This window comes from Dermacentor silvarum, chromosome 1 (genome assembly GCF_013339745.2).
Source record: "Dermacentor silvarum isolate Dsil-2018 chromosome 1, BIME_Dsil_1.4, whole genome shotgun sequence".
In the NCBI taxonomy this organism is placed as follows: Eukaryota; Metazoa; Arthropoda; class Arachnida; order Ixodida; family Ixodidae; genus Dermacentor; species Dermacentor silvarum.
Window position 1 is genome coordinate 390,787,554 of NC_051154.1, and position 21,552 is coordinate 390,809,105.

The 21,552-nt window shown below is 47.2% G+C and overlaps 1 protein-coding gene and 1 long non-coding RNA gene across 2 annotated transcripts; both read left to right on the top strand.

Annotated features, from left to right (window-relative positions):
- The first annotated feature begins 335 nt into the window (after positions 1-335).
- On the top strand, positions 336-8,020 carry LOC125942475 (uncharacterized). Its single transcript, XR_007465138.1, has 4 exons — positions 336-472; positions 1,312-1,415; positions 5,140-5,357; positions 7,893-8,020. It is a non-coding gene; the product is annotated as an uncharacterized LOC125942475 (long non-coding RNA).
- Positions 8,021-15,749: 7,729 nt separating this feature from the next.
- Positions 15,750-18,242, top strand: LOC119446335 (uncharacterized). Its single transcript, XM_037710748.1, has one exon. The coding sequence runs from the start codon at positions 15,750-15,752 to the stop codon at positions 18,240-18,242; it is 2,493 nt and encodes an 830-aa protein (XP_037566676.1).
- Positions 18,243-21,552: the final 3,310 nt, after the last annotated feature.

The following is a 21,552-nucleotide window of genomic DNA, read 5'->3' on the forward strand; positions in this document are numbered from 1 at the left end:
GGCACAAAATTTTAGTATGCGAGTGTACTGGTTAATATTTTTGTCATCACAGAGGCCACAACATTCTCACAAGTATGCAGGTGGCGCTATTGTTTTTCCTCCGTGTTCTGTGATGACGGTCGTATGTGCGGGGTGCTACGAGCGTCGCGTTTGCTTGATCGTGTGTTTTTGTGTTTGCTGTTATGAAGTAGGTCGCAGTTAGCGTGCACAGAAGTGCCTGAAGATACCTTGTGTCACGCTGCAAACTCGCCGTATGCGTGGCGCGCCAGGCAAATGTGGCCCAACGATTTTATGCCGTGGAGTGCGGTTTCTTTGTTCTCGTTCCGGAAAGTTGGGTGGACGTCGCAAAGAATGTGTGTTAGCGCGCCTCAGCTCGTCCACTACGCAGCGGCATGTATGCGGGGAGTAACATCGTCGACGCAGCACCGGCAACTTGGAGAGTGCTTCGCGACCGCGTCGTACCATTCAAAAGGTAAGTAATCGTGCTGGCTAACTACGCGCGTGTTGTGTGAGCTTCTCGTGTGTGCATAGCGTGCGCGAGCGTATGAAATAGAAGTCCCGCGACAACAGTGATACCTGTGCTGATGCTTGCTGAACGCTGGTTGTCAGCGCTTAGTTACGCAAGTTTATTGCTTCGATGCGAAATTGAAAATCTTGATAAACGTTTTCTTCCGATGAGAAATATAACGTTCGAAAATAATCGTGTTCATCATGTGCGTGCGGCGCGTGAGCTCCCGCTTTTCTCCTGAAGTTGCATAATGACTCATTTGCCTCTTTACCGATTCTTATTGCAATGACGTTTCCTTGCTTACATGGCAAGGAAACTTGTTTCATATCTACTTGTCCAAGGAAACTTGTTTCCTTGCCATGTTTCCTTGCCTCAACGTTGTAAATAATATCTGCTTACGAAGTTTTCGGTTTACGGCAGCTTTAGAGAAAAAAAATTTAAGCAATCACAGCTTGCTACTAGTCCAACTTACTTTTTAAGACAAGATGTTTTGACATACCTTATACGTAACTAAACATGACAGGGGAAAGTTAAACTGAGTCATGAAAAAAAAATGAATTGTTTTGTAAACAAACATTTCTTTGCTATGTGCTGCTGCGTGTCAATAATTTTACTGTGATCAAAGGGTCCCCATTATCAAGACATTCATCAGTGACTTCTACTTTGTGCTCTGTTGCCACCCTGCAATAATGCAAACATTGTTTTTGTGACTATATTTAGATGCTCCTGCATGTCTAGACAATTTGACAGCTTTATAAAGCTGTGTGCCACTGCTATAAGTTAACACAGAACTTATTTTATAGTGGCGAGGCTGTGACCCATAACAGTGCCTACATAACGGAGGAGCCACCAGACCCCTTGGCTATGCCTGCCGTAGTGCAACGTATAATCTGGATGGTCGGGTCAGGTATGTATGTAGTGTACGTGTTCCAAAAAGTAGCATCTTGGTATCATTTGTGGATAAGTTAATCGACATTAGTCAACACAGCTTACTAAATAGGCCAAATATTTATGCAACTTGCTGTTTATTTGTGTTCATAGCTGTTATGCACACCTTATTGTGTTCTATATAAAAGTAGACCTAACATGTCCTGATGTTAAGTATTTTTTCTTGCATCAATCGCTTGGCTGCAAGTTACATTTTAATTTTGCTTAGTACACACTATTTATTACTTTTCATTTTGGTTTTCTTGTTTTGAAACTGTTTCCTATGCTGTAGGATTTTATTTCCGAATTTTTAGTGTTTACACTACACTCTTGTGCAGCTTCTGCGCATATAAGAATTCAAAGTGTAATGGGCCAGATATGTCATAGGTGTAAGCACACAGTGTGCTTACCATTGTTTAACATTCATATTCACGATTATTTCTGTCTTGTTCCAAGAATAACTGCCACTGAAAAATACACATTTGATGAGCTCAAACTTCTTGAAATGATACATTAAGGCCAGTATTCACTGTGCTGCAGTTACTACAGTTCTGAAGTGTTTTCTAGTAAGCCTGCTTTTTTCTCTCCCATTTTTTAATATTCTTGGCAAGCTATCCCCATTCATGCAAGTAGGCATTGTAGGAGTTGCGAGTCTATGTCCAGTTACATTATTTTTCTCTTTTTTTCAAGTCAATACAGCATAGAACACATAGCTAACTGGTAGGTAGTTCATTGTATTGATGCTCTATTATTAAAAAAGCACACTATTTCGCACATGTCTGCTTGCTCTTGCCATGTTTGCTGGTTATTGCAATGTTGCTCGTCAAATGAATTTGATTTCAACTACACCAACAGAACAGTCTTATTGGCTTTAGTGTAATTTTAATAGTGACAATCAACCAACAAGCCCTAATTCTACAGCTGTCAAGAAGTATTTCTAATACTTTGGGGTCCCTTTCCATATTTTCTGTTTCATCCTGTGTATTTGGTCAGCACAGTGGGCATTCGGTCTATTCATTCTGCTTGGCGCTGCTCACGTCAGAATATGTTCAACCTGCAAGTCCAAATTATAATGATATGTGTACGACTTCATTTACTGGCTGGATGAATTGAAAAAGCATTATATCTGATTCTAAGAGTATTTTTGTCAAAAATACCAGTGTCTAGAATAAGCATCATATGCACTGCAACTCTTATAGTTTTAAGTTAGGTAGGCAAATATCTATAGGTATGTATACTTGTGCATATACTTTCTACATATTGGCTAGTGTTTTAGCTACATGAAACGGCCTATGTTGTCACTACTCTCAAGTCAAATTTATGGTTGATGCGCCACTTGTTTTTGTTGTGCACTTACACTTCTGTGGTGTCATAAGCACTGTAGATGCCTGACAGCTGAAGTATTGCAGCAGTAGACAGTTTTAGTTTAGCGTACGCTATGTCATTGTGTACGATATAAAATAGTGGGTCATCACTGTGCATGTGCAGAACGCTATCCGACCTCTAGCGTATGCATGCTATTTCTCAGATTTAGCATTACCGTCTGTGCGTGGTTTGCGTAGTTTACGTTAAACATGGCGGTGGTCCCCGCTGCCCACTTCGAATTGAATTTGGCGTGGCTTTTGCAGAATTCGCTTCGTTCGTAGAAAATGACTGTGTAAGCAACTTTCGCTTACCGTCAGGCCGCTTTGACAACAGTGTAATATGGTTAACCTTGTGGAGTTTTCGAGATCGCTTCTCATTTCGAACGACACGAAGCCTAACGAGGGAAACCGACATATATCAGCGCCACCTGTCAGTGAAGTCGAGAGATAGGTGCGACGATGGCATATGACCTCTGAGATCGGAAGATCTCGCAGGCCAACTAAAACTAATAAATGTGTGCTGTTTAGCGTACGCTGTACTATAGCGTATAGGCGTACGCTATTAGTTGCATATGCTATACTAAAACTGTCTAGTGTTGAAGCTAACTGGCACTTACTATTGCTACAGTATACCAACAGATACCTATCACCGTATTTGTGCATTTTCTAAGAACCAGCCGTGTTTGCTAGGTGAAATTTGTAGTGTACGTATGAGTTTGCCGGTCAGTTCATGTAACTTTTCAGGATAGAATTTACATGGGGAGGAAAAGGGTACCATACAACATGACTGCTGCTAACTGACCATTTATTTTGATGGAAGGATTAAAAATAGCAACACTGGATGTGTGCTTATGTTGTGCACAATTTCGTTCAGAGGGAAGGCGTAAGTTGTAATATAAAGGCATAAAATCACAATAAATGATATTTGTGTAAAAAGGAAAGTAAATATGGGCGCAGACTAACTTCAATCACTTGTCATCTAGAAAGGACGCCTTTTATTTCATGAATTGATCATGGGGTCTGGCTCGCATGTCTTGTTTATGTGGTATGCCTCACTGATCTCTCGTGTCAATTTTTCACCGTAGGTGAAAACAGATTATCTTAATTCAGCCTGAAGTCCTATCGCGGCAATGCACGGCCAAACTGGATGAGCAAGCTGGTCTCTTGAGTGAAATATGGGAACTTATTTGGCACATTTAGTTACCGGCCAGTCTGCTCTGTGTACATTTGACCAGTTGTGAAAAAAATACAGTGAGCTGCCTCTCACACACTAGACAAATTTGGTGGTATCTTTAACCAAGCAAACCTCCCTTGCCTGCTCGCCTTTCTGAATTCACTTGTGAACTGTCGTGCATATCCTGCCTACTTTATTTTTCGCTGGAAATGTGCGTGCATAGCAGTCCACATTAGAATTGAGGCTTGCTGAGGTAAAGATGCAACCCAATTTGTCTTGTGTTCGTCAGGGGTAGCATAGTCTGTTCCTTTGATCATGTATATATTCAGTCAAATATACATGGGGCAGACTGGCTGGTGCCTCAACATGTGCCCAGGAGAGCACCATAATTCACTCAAGGGAGAAATATGTTCGTGCCACTTGACATTGCACTGACACGACTGGTGCTGCGCGCCAAATTTCGATTGTTCCTCTATGGCAACCAATTGACCATCAAAATCAGTGACGAATACCACATTAAGGAAATGGGACATGTGTCAGTTGTAGAGATACAAGCTATACTTTGGCTACCACTAATTGCTGAGAGGGTGATTAGAGACAGTTACTAGGAGAGCTCTTCATCTGGTTGGCTGGCACAAACTGTACCTGTTTCTGCACTGCAAAAAGCTGAAAGACTCTACTTGGGCTCACTGAAATTGCTGTTTAAAATAAATTTGAAACAGGGTAAGCTATATAATTTTGTGTGCAGCCCCCACACTAATGCCACTGGACGTACCTGCCATTTCCGGTTACATTTATCGCACGGTTAGACATATTTCTTTTTGCTACCAGCACTTATTGACATAAAACCGATGGCCTATTGCACAAGCAATAAAAGCACATCAAAACGCTTGGAGTAATGTGAAATTTAGGTAGGTTCATGTAAACAAAGCAAATTAATTGCTTTAATAAGAAAGTTGTGCAGACTGGGTAGGAATAGAACCTGGAGTGTGAAAGGAGCACGCTTCCCTTACGCCACGGCAGCTCTTTGGTTCTGGCTGACTTCAGGTGTGCCTAGTGCGTGTCACACTGTGCACGTCACATTGCAGCCATTTGGTTGACTAAAGGTGCTTTCACGTTCCCACACGCAAGCTGTCTTAATGTGTCTCTGCCATCTTTTATTGCAGGTACACCTAGGAAATGTTGTATACATTGGCAACGATAACTGGGGCCTGCTCCAGTGCCATCGCCGGGATTCCCTGTTCTGCAAAGAACTGACATAACTGATGTGGGGAGCCCTGGCGCTCGGTGTAGGAGTATCACAGGGGCTCCTTGTCGGTGCTTGAAGGACGGCAATGCTGTTGAGAAGCCGACATTGAGCCCGATAAATTGGAAGCTGTGGGTAGTAAGTATCATTCACATTTTTTCAAGTTTTTGTAATGTTTGTAACAATGCATGTATTGCACCGAAATGATTAACTTTTCAGATTCATTTGATGCATATCTTTCGAAATGTGGTACCCCTGAGGAGAAAAAAAGTCATCTTCTCATGCTTGGTTTTGGCCGAGCGGTTGAATCGAGTGACAAAGTTTTTCGCGTTTAGGTAGCCTAACAAGAAACAAAAGCAGAATTAACAAACCAGCTTATTTGTGGCTACTCATGAGTTGCATTTCTCTGTTTAAAAGTGCCTGTGAAGTGGCGCTAACCTACTTATCAGGTCCAGAATTTTCGATTAACACCGCTTCCAAAAGCTCGCGTTCTAATTTGTTTTTTTCAAGGCCAGAACTTCCGTATTCGTCATCCGCGGATAGCAACGGCAACTTTTGCAGTGTAGAGCAATATTCAACCCTTCTCCCGATATGCAACACCTGTAGCGTAGTTGTAGCTGGTCGTTCAGGCACTGAATTGCTGTGCAGATGTAGGCAACAACACAAGAGTTAAGACGAGAGACATGCGGCAACTCTTTAACAAAAAGCTTTATTTTTGCTAGCCCATGTTTATAGCTGTCAGTCACTGCATTGCACATGCGCAATTTGCACCCTTAGGAAGAAAGTAAACTGTCTGACAACCCACCGCGGTTGCTCAGTGGCTATGGTGTTGGGCTGCTGAGCACGAGGTCGCGGGATCGAATCCCGGCCACGGCGGCCGCATTTCGATGGGGGCAAAATGCGAAAACACCCGTGTACTTAGATTTAGGTGCACGTTAAAGAACCCCAGGTGGTCTAAATTTCCGGAGTCCCCCACTACGGCGTGCCTTATAATCAGAACTGGTTTTGGCCCGTAAAACCCCACAATTTAATTTTTTTTAAACTGTCTGACAAGTGTACAGAAGGTGTGCTGATACACACAGAGCCAAGTCGCGAAATCTTTTCAGCCTCAATTATTTTACGTGTTAGTTGATCACCGCTTTTGCTGGAAACGGTACACTGAGCAAACGACGGTTCACAGTCACGCGAACTGCAATGATATTCAAGCCTACTGTCACGCACATTTTTCTTGACATTGTATGAGTGTTCTCTCAGCCGGTGATTGATGCAGTGTCCCATTTGACCTATATACTGTTTACCACAAGGGGGATACAATAAACCACATTTCTAACACAGGTGACAAACGGAATTTGGTGTTTTGTTGCATATGTGTGGCATGCTGTGACATTGCCTTTGATTACACAACTTTAGAATGATATGCAATTTTCTTGATATTGTGAGAGCTTATGAATGTAGGGTATGACGGCCAGTTTTATGTCTGTCAGATGCAGTGACCACATGACATCTACTCTGAAAAGCGCATGCACCGAGTGGTTGCCATGTGATCACTCCATTATCTGACCGACTTAAAGTGGCTGTCATACCATACATTCATAAGCTGTCTCACAATATCGTGAAAACTGCAGATCGTTCCAAAGTTAAAGTTGTCTTCTTTGCACCTCAGAAGCTTATAAAGTTGTGCAATCAAAGGAAATGTTTCAGGGCAGCACACAAGTGTAACAAAAAGCACAAAAATCCGTTCGTCACCTATGTTAGCAACATGAATTACTGTACCCCTCTTTCTTGTGGTAAACAGTACATAGGCCAAACAGGACGCTGTATCAATGACCAGCTGAGAGAACACTCTATAATGTCAAGAAAAACGTGCATGACAGTTGGCTTGCATGTTGTTGCAGTTCATGTGCCAGTGAACCATTGTTTGCTCGGTGTACTGTTGTCAGCAGTAGCGGTGATCAACTAACACGTGAAATTATTGAAGCTGAAAAGATTGCGCGACTTGGCTCTATGTGTGTCAGCATCTGTACACTTATCAGACAGAGTTGACCTACCTAAGGGTGTGAATTGCGCGTGTGCAATGTGATGAGTGACGGCTATAAACATGGGTCGCTGAAAATAAAGCTTTTTGTTGGAAGTCAGCACACGTCTATTGTCTCGTCTTTTCTGTCGTCAATATCTGTGCTGCAATTCACCAATATGTTGTACCAACAAGTCAAATTTATCACTCACTCATTGGAACTTTCTTTCATCACGAATGAAATGTGGTTTTGGTACCGTGGTAGAGCATTCACATCATTTGTTAATTTTTGTTTTCTTCAAAGACTGAACTGGATGTAACAAGCAGCCGTGGCATTGCAAGGAAGCTTTATGTTAAAGGAATATATTGATACTAACGTCTTAACTGCTTAGCGCAATAAAGGAAGTTGTGGGTATTGTTTATTGTGCTTTCCTTGCTCTTGTGTCCAAACTTATAGCTATAATGGTTAGGTTTTACTGAAATTTGCTTTTTGATGTTTTGCATTATTCTCCTGTGTAAAGTCACTATTGTTTGTTTCACAGTTATGCGAAGCTTAAGTTGTTTGTAAGCATTTTTATAGCCTGTTTTCACAGTAAACATGGCTTACTTCAGTGTTTCAGATGGCACTTTATAGTTTGATGTAATTGATGTCTCTGCAGGTTACCGCATTATTGACTTGGAAACCAGTGAGGTCTGGATGCAAGTGAAGCTACCGAGGGAGGCATGTGTGCATCACTTGTGCTGCTGGCCATCCTCTGCAAAAGTGATAGCTGGCAGTCAGTGCTTGGATGACTTTCTGTTAGTTTACGCCTTGGGCTGTGTTGACTACTTCACACTTGCTGCCATGTCTGCAAGCTTAGGCAAAAAGACCAGCTGGATGCTTGGCAGGAGATAGTATCCAACCGCAGTGTTACTGTGTTGTGTTGTACATTACAAAGTGATGGAGGACAGTATTTGTGCTGTTATTAAGAAGTATAAATTGTGTTCTGCCATTGAAATAAGGGAACTCGACACAAAGCAAAAGATTTCGAAGTCTGACCTACATGGGAAAGCAAAATATATTGTGTTGTAGTTGTAGCTGTTAGTAGAGTCTTAATATGCGATAGAAGACCTTGATGTTTAATAGAAAATATATTTAAGTGTGTTATCAGTGTTTAAGTTACTGTTATGTGTCATTTGTTTGCCAGGATGATGTAAGCAGACAGTAAATAAATGCATGGTTTGAGATTATAACCAGGTTTGTCTATGGCATTCACTATTATTTAAGGTGGACCAATGCATATTCATGGGTGCATATTCAACCACCACATTCCTCCTGCACAAACAATTCCTACATACTAGCGTTTGGTCTTAGCAGCTGATGTTGGCTATTATACAATTTCTTGAAAGCACATGCAGCTACGGACACATGATTTTTAGAGCAGTAAGTCGGAAGCAAAGACTGATTTTTTTCTGTGGTCTAAGCTTAAATGATATGTTTAAGGAAATGAACATTTGTGGAATATATTTACTTTCCTGCTGCGAGAACCTTTATACGAGAACCTCTGCACATTGGACGTGCATGCTGCTTCTCTTGCTGTTATAGCCAAAATGAAAAATTGTTCTTATGAACCACTTCGCAGCTTTGCATTGTGCACTTTTACTTGCAGTTAGCATTTATATGCTGTGCTATGGACAACAGCAAGACAAGTCAGGCAAACCACCATGTGAAACACTTTAAAGATTCTGGCTTAGGGCGCATTGGTACTATATATAGTCGCAAGACAGATGAGCTGCCCGTACAGCAGCGCTGTCAGCATTACACGGCTGACAGCACCGCAAACCCTTAAATTTATATTTGTTTGACAGATAATGCATTCTAGTAGTTTTCATGTCGTATATGCATGAAAATGTAAACAAGAACTGGTGAAAACAGCATTATTTTACGTGTATAGTGTACCTTACCACAAGGTAAGGTACACAGATATCTTGGTAAGCTACACAAGATATATACGTAATAAACGCTGTTTTTCACTAATTCTTGTTTCACATTTTCATGCATATGCAACATGAAAACTACTAGAGTAAATTATCTGTCAAGCAAATATAAATTTAAGGGTTTGCGGTGCTGTCAGCCGTGTCATGCTGACAGCACTGCTGTTATGCATGTCTACAAATATTCTGCAATGTCAGTTGAGTGTTGCTTGAACGTCACATACGTACGTTGCCTGAAAGCTCAAGTGACAAAGGCAACATCCACATTACGTTGCCAGGAAGTTCTGTTAACGTTATGTTAACGTCGTGAATGTGCTGCTGAACGCTGCCACAACGTTACGACCCAACGTTGTGTGGCGATCAAAAAAGAGGACATTAGCAGCATGTAGGCAACGTTATACGCCGACATTTGTGCACATTCAGAGAACGTTATGGCAACATTTTGCGTTACTTGGGTAGGAGGACATGCGATGTTGAACACGAAGAAGGCACCAAGGAGCAAGCCCATGCCCTTGTCAATGATGCTGGTAGTGATGAACTCGGCTCCGTCAACAGCATGGACAACTCTATGGACGTGTCTCATGCTTGAGCCTGCATGGAATCAAAATTATTTCCTGTTAAAACAGTGATGCAACTTTTTTAGGAAAACACTGTTGTATGCATTGAAGCACAAGGTTAACGGAATGCCCATGCAATTCGTCGGACACAATGAAAATTAATATCTCGGAACTGGTTCAGTCCTGAGAATTCGTTCCAAGTGGATGCGCCTTGCGAACTCAGCAGCTATAATTCGTAGATTGAAAGATGTGCCTTAGAATAATTAATTAAAAAGTTCATGAGTGTAATTATGGTAATTATTCAATTAGGCGTTCTGATTTCTCGTGGAAGTAATGGCGCCTCATCGAGTAGTTTAGATCGAGGATTATAATTGTGCTACCGGCGACAGGCAATTTAAAAAAAATTTGTGCAGCTAAAATGAAACACCCTGTAGATTTCATCTTCATAAGTGATGCAAAAAGTGACACAAGTGGCTCAAAAACTTGCATAAAAACAGTGTCCTCAGACATGCTGAGTACATACCTTGGTCAGCAGAGCTTCCAAAGCTGCAGTAACACCTGTGTTCACTCCTTCAGATGGATGCAGATAGCTTCCGACCTGTGATAAATTCAAATCGACCAGTACAGATTACATCATCAAGCATAGTCACCTCGGCAACTATGCAAAATAAGTTGCATGCCACTAGAGAAAGCAGGTGCTTTAGGATTTCATACTTGTCAGACTTTTAACCCCTTGCTTAATGCTTAGCCTGCTTATTTCTTCACCACAATTACTCATATAATTTATTTTCTGGGGAACATATTCTAGCCCCTACATCTTACAACTTCATATTAAAGGCCGTGCATGGAATACAGAGGTGAAGACTGGAAGTTTCCTTAAGCTCAATATCACAGGACTGACTGCAATACCTATGTTTTTGAGCATACCGTCAGTATCTGTCTAGCCATTGAAATCTTGAGAATGTCAACCATGGGGCGCTCAGGCGGCCACAAGCAGCCAAATAAGATAAGGCTCAATACTGAATAACTGTGAATGATCCTTACAACTCGAGAGTGTATACCTTTTACAGAGTGACCTTGTAAGCAACCACACACATTAAATGAAAAGAAGCTACATTTTCCCATTATGCTTCCATCATCCTTGTGGCTTCGGGTTGTAATTCGAGCTTTTCCTTTTGGAACGAAAAAATCATCGCCTTCAAGCAATATTAAACGAGAAAATTCTGATGAAACTGCTAAAATTGCTTCTTGGCGAGTGCTAATCATCACAAAGCCTTGGATCTAAATAAAACTGTGCGAATGATTTACTTCTCTAGCTGAACCAAATTCCACTACATGCGGTCTGTGTACCAGACGCGAATTACGTCACACAGACGGATTAAAGTGTGTTACTTCGTGGCGCGAAAACAAATAATTAGTCACAATAGAAACGACAAAGACAAGCGCATCATAGATACATTATGGAACACCAAACATTGTTGGGGATTAAGAGGGCTTAAAATATTTATAGGTGCACCACACAGCATCGCATTGCGCTAATGTGAGAGTTGTGTTATCCTAGAAATCATTTCTTAACAATTACGAGGTAAAACAAGTAGGGCACTTCGTTTCGCTAGGCTTTACACAAGAACTCTACTTTCATAATCAAATCACATAATAAATGGTCCGCATCCACAACCTCCTCTATTATAGAGGAGGTGGTGAGGACGCCACGTTTTCAATAACCCGTGCACAATTTCTTCCCGCACCATGCCAGCCTTTTGCTCCGGCACAATCCGCTGCACGTGGGCACCCTTCTAGGTATATTCCTCGTTGGCGTTAGATAATTCTCCTCGCACGGGTGCGATACATCGGGCATTATATAACCCCAGCGAAGAATCTACCCCCCTTCGGTAGACAAGTACCATGAACAAATGAGGTTATTAATCAATTATGTTATACATCCTTAACTCTACTAAACGTGATCCAATAAGCTTTGTGCGAGTAGTGTTGTTTACACGCGCTGTTATTTACTTATCACTCGTGGTTGCCCGCTAGTCCCTTAAAATCGCTGCATGTGTTCATCCGTTACGCGACAGCACGTGGGAAAACGGCTATCTTGCGCACGCGGCGTACCGACGGAAATCATAACTCATAAAAATTATTGCCATAATGTGACAGACGATTGCACAACACAGAAGTCAGGAAGATTTTACAAAAGGTAATATAATTTGAATGCACGATAACAGTGCCCACCGGAAAGTGAGGTGGTTCCTGTTGGGGAAGAAGACAAAAATCACGCTATTTTCTGCAACCCTATGGCGGGCGAAGGGCTCTATCCCATTCTCGGAACGTTGGAAGAATGAAGCTATAGTAACAATTCACTCACCTTTTTCAGCCGCATTTGCTTCGTGGCTGTAGCTTCGAAAACAATGGCGTGAGCGCAAGAGCAACGCGCGCGCGGTTTCTACAATAAAAGAAAATCACACAAATGACGCGGCGGTAATGGCGCTAACGACGACCAGGCGAGACGACTTCGACGAGACAACGAAGAGGAGGAGCAAGGCATGCCGGGAGAGAGAGAGCACAAACGCGCTGCCCTTCCCTAGCCTGTTTCTCGTCCGTTCTCGGGGGGGCGCTCCGGTCGCCGAGCTGAGCAGACGTGCTCCGCATGAGCTCCGCAGTTTTCGCCAATTGTGCCGCCTTAATTGCTTCCAATCAATTGGGAATCATCACTACATTGTCCGTGAACATCCCTGGACTCGATTGATACCATTTTTGGCCCGGTCAACCGGATGTTTCGTCAATTTTCGACGTTTTCTTCGCTTGGGCGACGCTGGGTCTAGCGGACCACGCCTAGGCTTAGCACGAGTACGGCCGCGGCGCGCAGCTGCGTCGGCCGCCCGGCCCCGCTCGAAGCCACGACGCTCGACTCCTCATCGCCGAAGATGGCCTCGGCCTCATCGCAGCTCAACGCCGTTTCCCACAACCGTTTCACGGCCCTTGCTACGGAAGACATGGACTTTTGTGCTGGCGGCAACGACACTACGACCACCGGCACGATCAACGACCAAGAGGTGCTGCGCAGCACCGGCCGCACCACAGTCGCGGTGCGCGGCAACGACTTACACCCAAGCGACATCGTGGGATGGAAAACCTCCGGAAAACAAGCAAGCCAACGACTTAACAAGCCCCAGCTCAACGAACTTACCCAAAGCAGCAAGCCAACTTCGCAATTTAGCGAAGCTCAAGCAAAACGCATGATAGCGAGAATCACTAAAGCGTCCCGCATGCCGCTGAATTTGCCGCGGGAAGAGCAGAAGATTGTAATACGACCGAGAGGAGGGCTATGCCTAGCGAGACTCGAAGCCGACATCGTAATGACCGCAGTCATAACAGCAGCCAACGTTCCCAAGACCGCAGCGAAAGCAGATACGATCTGTACTAACCCCACGCAGAACATCATCGTGATCAGCACGCCCGATGAAGAACGAGCACGTTACTACGCAAGCGTACGCTCCCTGTACATTGGGGGCCGTAACTACGAAACGCATGCCTACCGCACCGCGCCTCACGGCACAGTGAAAGGAGTGATCCGTGGCATCGCAGTAGAGAACACTGCCGAAGATCTGCATGAGAATATCGTTAACCAAGCAAACCCGCAGGCCCTCGAGGCGCAAAGGATTGGAAACACTACCTTGATCGTCATTTTGTTCGCAGGAACTAAGGTCCCGAACTACATAAAGTATGGCTCCATTATATTAAAGTGTGCATTATACAGACAACACCACAACGTGTGCAGGACATGCGGCAAAGTCGGCCATCGGGCCGATGTACGCCCCACACCGGAAACCAAGATCTGTTTTGCGTGTGGCGCGCTTAACCCGGCGGCAGACCACGCGGCGCGGTGCAAGCCACGTTGCAAGCTGTGTAACGGAGCCCACGCCACGGGCGCGGAAGGCTGTACGAACAAGTACAAGGTGCCCTTCGTATAGTTACTCAGCGCAGATGGGAGCGCAGAAATGCGGGGCCAACGTTTTCGTCGCAAGACTTCCCGCAGCTGCCACCGCAACAACAGCAACAACAGAACGAAGCACATCAATCAAAGAAAAGACGCAGCCGCTCGATGAAGCGGGACAAAAGCAGGGAACGCTCGGCGAGCCGCGGCAGAAGCACCGACGGCAAGCGCAGCGAGAACATGCACGTAGCTCAAGCGAAGGACAACACCGTCCAGTCACTACGCAACGAAAACGACCAGCTCAAGCGATGCATCGCCGAACAGAGAGCTCAAATGCAAGAGATGAACGCCAGGTTGAACCAACTCATCAACGCGCAGCAGCAACAGGCGACTCCGACACCGCCGACGTCGCCGCCGCAGATTCAACCAAGACCCCCAACGCCAACGGAAAACAACACAAACTCAGCCATGGAGGTACAAGCCCCAGTTGCCACGGAAGCTAACAGCGTAGAACCCAAAACGATCGACGTAGCTAAGACAAGCGAACCGGCACCCAAGAAGCGAGTGCTCGAACACATGCGTGAACGAAGAGTCAACACTAGGCTGGACAGCATAGAAGAACGTCAAGATCGACTGGAACAGACCATGAAAGCCAACTACGAAACCCTGAGCCAAGCCATCAAGGCTACTAACGGTCGCCTCGATGGTACCAACGCATGCCTCGACACGTTGGTGACACCCATACATGGCATGCAGTCTACCATACAGGGAATACAGACCAAGTTGGATGCACTAATACACGCGCTTACGGCGTCAGGACTAATCACACAACAGGCCTTCACCCAACCGCTATAATGGACGGGACAACGGAAACAGGCACCGCTAACCACAGAAAAAGAGCACGGACACAACAGCATCATCTCCTCATATGGCAATGGAATCCCAACGGCATACAGGGGAGAAAAGCATCGTTACAACAGTACATACAGCAAAGCACTAAGAGACCCGACGTTATAATACTACAAGAAACGCACAGTGAAACCCCACCGACGTTACCGGGGTACAGATCCTTTGCGAAGCCCCCCAGCGCACGAACAGTTGGGAAAGGCGCAGGGCAGGGGGTCTGCACCTTAGTAAAGAATAATCTAACCTCAATAGATCACGAGCTGCTACCCAACGGCGCCATCGAGCACACCATGGTCGAAATCGTCACCAGGAAGCGCAAGCGACGTGAAAGCACTTTTATAATCAACGTGTACAGCAATCCGAAGCACTTCCAGCAAAAATTCCGCACTCTTGTGCACAAAGCGCAACAGCTCGCGGGCTCCAACGTAACCCTACTGTGTGGAGACTTCAACGCTCAACATACGGCATGGGGGTATCCATACACGACGGCGAAGGGCCACAGCCTCTACGACGAAACAATGGACGCAGGTTACCAACTGCTAAACGACCCCAACGCACCTACGAGAAACGGAACATCGTCGCAACGAGACAAAAACCCGGACCTCGCCTTCATAAGGACAGCCTCGGCACTGCGTGGCGTCACGTGGCGGAACACCGGGGAGACGTTGGGAAGTGACCACTGTATACTCGAAATTACAATACCCATCGCAGAGAGCACGCAAAGAGCACAGCAACACCAAATCGTCGACTGGCACGAGTACAGAAAGAAATTAGAAGACAACGTTACGGAAACAATTGAAAACATAGAAGCATGGACCAACATGTTGAACGCCACGACCAAAGACGCCACTCAGACGGTAGAAGCGGAGCCGGAGGCTACGATGCTGGACAGCAGACTAGCCCACCTCATGGAAGCCCGCAACTCGCTGAGACGGCGCTGGAAACGTCAACGCCACAACAGAAAACTACGCAAACGTATAGCACAACTCAACAGAGACATCGAGCATCACAGCGCAGTCCTCTGCAGACAGCAGTGGCACGCCGTGTGTCAAGAAGCCGACGGTCAACTACACAAAGGCAAGACGTGGCGCCTGCTACGCCACTTGCTCAACGATCAGACAACCTAGGGAGCTCAGCATTACATGCTGAACAAGACCATTCACAAAGCCGTCAAAGAAATTGGAGAGGATGAGGTGCAACTATGCCTGGACGCCAAGTATCTTCCCGTAACGCCAACGGACCCACTCCCCAGCTACGAAGGGGCTACCAACAAGAGACTGGATGCCGACATCGAAGAATGGGAAGTGAGAGCGGTTCTACAAACAAAAAACTGTAAATCGGCGTCCGGAGCGGACCAAGTTACCAACAAGGCATTGAGGAACTTGAACGACACGGCAATCGAAGCCCTCACCAAGTACTACAACCAGTGCTGGCGGACGGGCAAGCTACCACAACAATGGAAGACCGCGAAAACGGTCCTGATCCCCAAACCGGGCAAACCACCCAGCATAGACAACCTGAGACCCATCTCTCTAACGTCGTGCGTGGGCAAGGTGCTGGAACACGTCCTACTCAACAGATGGCAACATTATTTGGAAGACTCCAACATATATCCACATACAATGCTGGGGTTCCGGGCCAAACTGTGTACCCAGGACGCCATGCTGTTACTCAAGAACGAAATCGTGGACAGACAGTTTTCCACGTTGGATAACAGAGCGGTGCTCGGGCTGGATCTCCAGGGAGCATTCGACAACGTACACCACTCGGCCGTCCTTCGGCAGGTGTCCCACCTCAACATGGGGGAGAGGACGTTCGCTTCCATCAAAGACTTCCTGACCAACCGCACCACGCGGCTTGTGGCAGGAGAACTACAACTACCGCTCAAGCAGCTGGGGAGCAAGGGGACCCCACAGGGCTCGGTGATCTCCCCTCTGTTGTTCAACCTCGTCATGATAGGCGTTGCAAGAAGATTGGAACATGTTAGAAACATCAAGTACACGATCTACGCGGACGACATCACGCTGTGGTCAACGGGAGGAAGCGACAGCCAGATCGAGGCAGCCCTCCAAGAAGCCGTCGTCGCCGTAGAAGAACACCTACGACCCACCGGACTCAAATGCTCACCAACCAAGTCGGAACTGGTAGTGATCTCACCGCAAAGTGCGCGACGCCCGATAACGCAGCACATCAACGTGGTAACCCAAGACGGAACGCCGATACCGCACGTGCAGACGCTCAGAGTTTTGGGGCTGCACCTCCAGGACCTGAACCGCAACAACGTGACGATACAGAAGCTCCACGCAAAGCTCTCGCTGGCCACCCGCTTACTCAAGAAGGTGGCCACGCGGTACCAGGGCATGAGAGAAGACAGTCTACTACTACTCACCCAGTCGTTTGCAGTCAGCCACATCTCTTACGTTGCGTCGTTCCACAATTGGAAAGTGGCGGAGAACATGAAGATTGACGCAATGATCAGAAAGGCGTACAAGACGGCCTTGGGCCTATACCCCCACACCAACACGGAACGCATGCTCGCGTTGGGCGTTCACAACACGCTTAAAGAAATCGCAGAAGCCCAGCGAACGGCGCAGTATCACCGCCTGTCCCAGACCAGGACGGGAAGAACCATACTACAACGCATCGGAATCAACGCGCCAGCGACGACCCCGGAGGTAGCAAAGCAGCTACCCCGGGACGTTATCCAAAGACTGAGGGTACCACCCTTACCGAAGCAAATGCATCCGCAAGTACACCAAGAAAGAAGAATGGCGAGAGCCACGGTCCTCACAAAGGGTCACGCCATCGATCCGCGCGCGTACTACGTGGACGTGGCGAAGTATCCCCACCGGCCAAACACGTACGCAGCAGCAGTCATCGCTGCAGACACTGGAGTACTCACAACGTCGGGAAGCATACGGTGCAAGTCGCCCACGCAAGCCGAGGAGTTTGCAATCGCACTGGCACTAGCGATCCCTGATTGCCGCACGGTCCTCAGCGACTCGAAGCCGGCAATAGTCAACTTTGCTACAAACAACGTCCATGGAACCACTGCAAGAGTATGTTCAACGATAGCAAGACCGGAAACCAACGTTACCGTCAAGTGGTTCCCTGCGCACGCCGGGGAGCTGGACGCGGGCCCGAACCGCAACGAGGAGGCAGATACGGAGGCACACGCGCTAACTAGCCGCGGGTCTCCGTCAACGCATTCCTCGGAGCCGCAACGACCCGATGCCGAAGACGAAGAGTATTCCTTCACAACCTACGGCGACGTTCTGCAGTGGTACAGAACGAGCAGGCGCCTCTACCCACCACCTCACCGAGACCTACAACGCAGCGAAGCAGCCACACTACGGCAGTTGCAAGTACAAGCCATATGGACCCCCGTATGGGCAAAGCACGTGTGCCTGGAGGTATACACCACGGATATATGCCAACACTGCAACAAGGCGCGCGCCACCCAGAGACACCTCCTCTGGGACTGTGCGCCACCGCCGGGCGACCAAGAAGCAATGCCAACTGCCATCAGCAGCAAGATCATCAGCCGAGAGCCAGGCAACCAAAGAGACGTGGTCCAGCACGTGCTTAGCATCCTGGAACGCCAGCGGCCGAAAGCGGCGCCCCCACGGGTTTGACGCGAGTAGGTTGCTGCTCCGGGGACGTTCGAGCACGCTAGTGTCTCGCTTTAATTCCCCTACCCCTTCCCCCCTTTATGCCGGATCGACAATAAAGTTGTTTCACTCACTCACTCGTCCGTTCTCTCCTTGTTTTGTTACGGTGGCCAGCGCCGAAACGCGGCGGCCCCTCGTAAACATACAGGCAGCGCCACGACGAGTAGCACTCGGATATATTGTACGCCGCGGAAGCGCGTAGCTGGCCGAGCACAACCGTCGGCACCAGCAGTACTCGTCGCCGTCGTGAATTCGCCTATTTCATTGGGCGCTTTGGCATTAATGTTTGTTTAAGCGTTCGTCACAGGCGACGCTGCGCCTTGGTTTCGTTCAACTGTCAACGCATCAGTACCACGCGCGCGCATGTATGTGGCGCTTTCCTATGAACTCCCATGGTCCTCGCAGCTACCTAAACAGGACACTTCTACACTTGGTACACTTTAGCGGTCACGCTACGTATCACATATCGTGCTTGATGCTTCCTAGCTGTTTTGTCTGTGCAGTCGCTCTTAGAATAAAAGCTTTGCACCGGCAATACTATGTTGCGGTACCTTCACGTAAGAGGACGAGGTACTTTGTTTTTACAGAGCTACACTTTCGTTAAATGTCTGAATCTCTTCTGAAACCACTTGAAAAGAAAAGCTTGTAGAATGGTGCGGGCATCATTTCTATTTATTCACGTTTGATATATCAACGGAGATTAGCTGCAATTTTTTTGTTACACTCGCGGCGTCTATAACCTTGTACAGAGCGAGTTCGTAATGATTAGTAAAATGGAATTGTCATCTGTGAAACTGTGGCACGTTTATTGGCTCAGAGAAACAAAATATGCTATCACAGTGACAAAGAACAGCACAAAAGACGTGGCATCGGCGGGATGAGTAAGCGGTGAAAAGCTCGTAGAATATAGGAGCTTCCCGTATCCCTCACAATATACAAGATGGTCCGCCAACCATATTTACGTTCAGTTAACACGCAACACCATTTGTGCATCTCGCCTGCGCGGGTCGATGGCAGTAAACTGAAATTTCTGCAGTCGCTTCAACGCACCCGAAGTATATGTTCTCGCCTCCTTACCCGGAGTGCACATCAAACGTCATCTGTTATTCAAGCATTTCCGACAGCATTTTGTACTGGCGCTCATCACTGACAGCGGGTGCCCTCTCGAAGGCCTCCGTTTCTTGAGTTGTCTTCACAATCGCGACATTGCACACGGCGTGCGCAGACGGATGCAACGCAAGCGCGCGCTTTTCTTCCGAGAACTAAGAAAGATATCAAGAGCGCCTGGCGTCACGTGAACGCGGTAGTCCAATAGGAAAAGAGCAAGCGCGCAATTCAAGGCGAGTAAAAGAAGGAACGGCGGGGCAGGCGAGGCCACTTAGACAGAGAGACGCCGCGCCGACCGCCAAAGACACTTATTGTATGACGTACCGCGACGGAACCCACACGGTCGCCAATCGAAGCGCACTTGCTTTCTTGTTCGTTTGTTTCGCCGCTCTCTCCACTTCTGTTGACGGCGATATTAGCGTTATCTCCATATGACGCCCGCAGCTTGTCAAAATTGACGAGGAGATTGCCGTCAAAAGGACGCGCCGTCGCCGTCGCCGTGAGGTTCTGTATAGATAAAATCTTCGCCGCGCGCCGTATGCCCGAGCGGAAGCGTGCGGGGACGCGCGCTATCACGGAGAGCGAACGCACTCAATCTCCCACGCGCAAGCAAGGAAGCGGGAAGCCAGTGCCGGAGGGAGCGGGGGGGGGGGGGGGGCAGTTCACTCTGCCAACAACCGCGCTCGTCGCTCGCCCGCACCGTCTCTTATCTCTCCCACGCGCAAGCAAGGAAGCGGGAAGCCAGCACCACGGCCGGACTCGACTCTCCTCTCCTCCGCGCTCCCTTACGGCCTTTGCAACGTGACGGGAGTCAATGGAATTTTTTCTGACCAGTAGCACGATGGCTCGCCGCAAGAGGTCGCTACCACCTCACCGTGTTCGCGGGAGCGAAGGGTCGCGTGGGCTTGGTTTTGCTGCTGCCATTTTCTTCGGTAGCTGCTGTCAAGTTGGTTCTATGTTTGATGCTGCTGTCCCGACTGGTGAGATTCTTGTGCGCACAACGTCCATCAGACTTGCCCGCTGATGCCCACGACATGAATGTGGACTTGCTCCCGGCAACCTTGGTCTGCTTTTGTGGGCGCAATTACCTCACCACTTCTGTGCTTGACGGCGGCGTCTGAAGCAGCATACCTATATCGCCGAACACTCGTGTGCTACCTACTGTGTGCCAGCTTTTGCAACTGAATGTGTGAGCTTTCTCTGTGGGATCATTGCAAGCGTGAAAGCGTCGTTTCTTCCTTCTGCCTCAAACGCGATCACTGGAGCCATGGTGTACTGTTGTGTGCCAGTTTGCAAATCCCAACAGGGGAAGACGCCGGGTGTTTCCTTTCACCAATTTCCTAGCGATGCGGAACTGTGTTCTAAGTGGCGAAAAAACATTTCTCGTGAAAATCTCGTCATCAACGACAAGTCTGCATCAACTGTAGTGTGTAGCAAACACTTCAATGAGAGTGATTATGTTCCCGGATGCCGAATACGGAAGTTGCTTGTGGGAGCTGTACCGACCGTCTTCGAACTCTATCCGTCCTACATGGTGCCAGCTGCAAAGAGACCGCGTAAGGACCCTGCATATCGTGACCCCCCAGCTCCTAGAAATTCATCAAAGCGAAAAGCAGAGTCGCTGTTGCCTGTTCATGAAGATTTTGGTGCCAGGGAGGAGGTAACCGAGCAGAGACAAAGTGCTTCAACACAAACCAACAGTAACAACGCTCACCGATCTAGTTACTATCTTGTCATTATGAAAAGGTTTCGGGCTCAAGTTGCCTGCCAGCGCTCGAAGTGCGCGGGGCTCCTGACAAAGCTTGCCGTAGACAAAGAAAACATGAACGATTACAACGACGACAAACACTATATTGCCGTCAAAAAGATCGTTGCCGATTCCCAGAAAGGTGAGAAAAAGGCTGTTTTTCTCCGTCACCAGATTGAAGTCTATGGCAGTAAACGACCGTGTTATTCTGAAGAAGTTGTCAGAGAGTGTTTGATTTGGCGCTTCCTTTCGCCAAAAGGTTATGATCACGGCCGAAAATCTGACCTCTTGACACTGCCGGCGAAGTGCACGCTTCAGAGGTACGTGGGCCCAAGCCCAACGTCTTCAGGTATGAGTCCTGCCATGAAGGAGAGGCTGATCTTTGAGGCCTCGATGCTCAGCAGCAAACAGCACATGGCG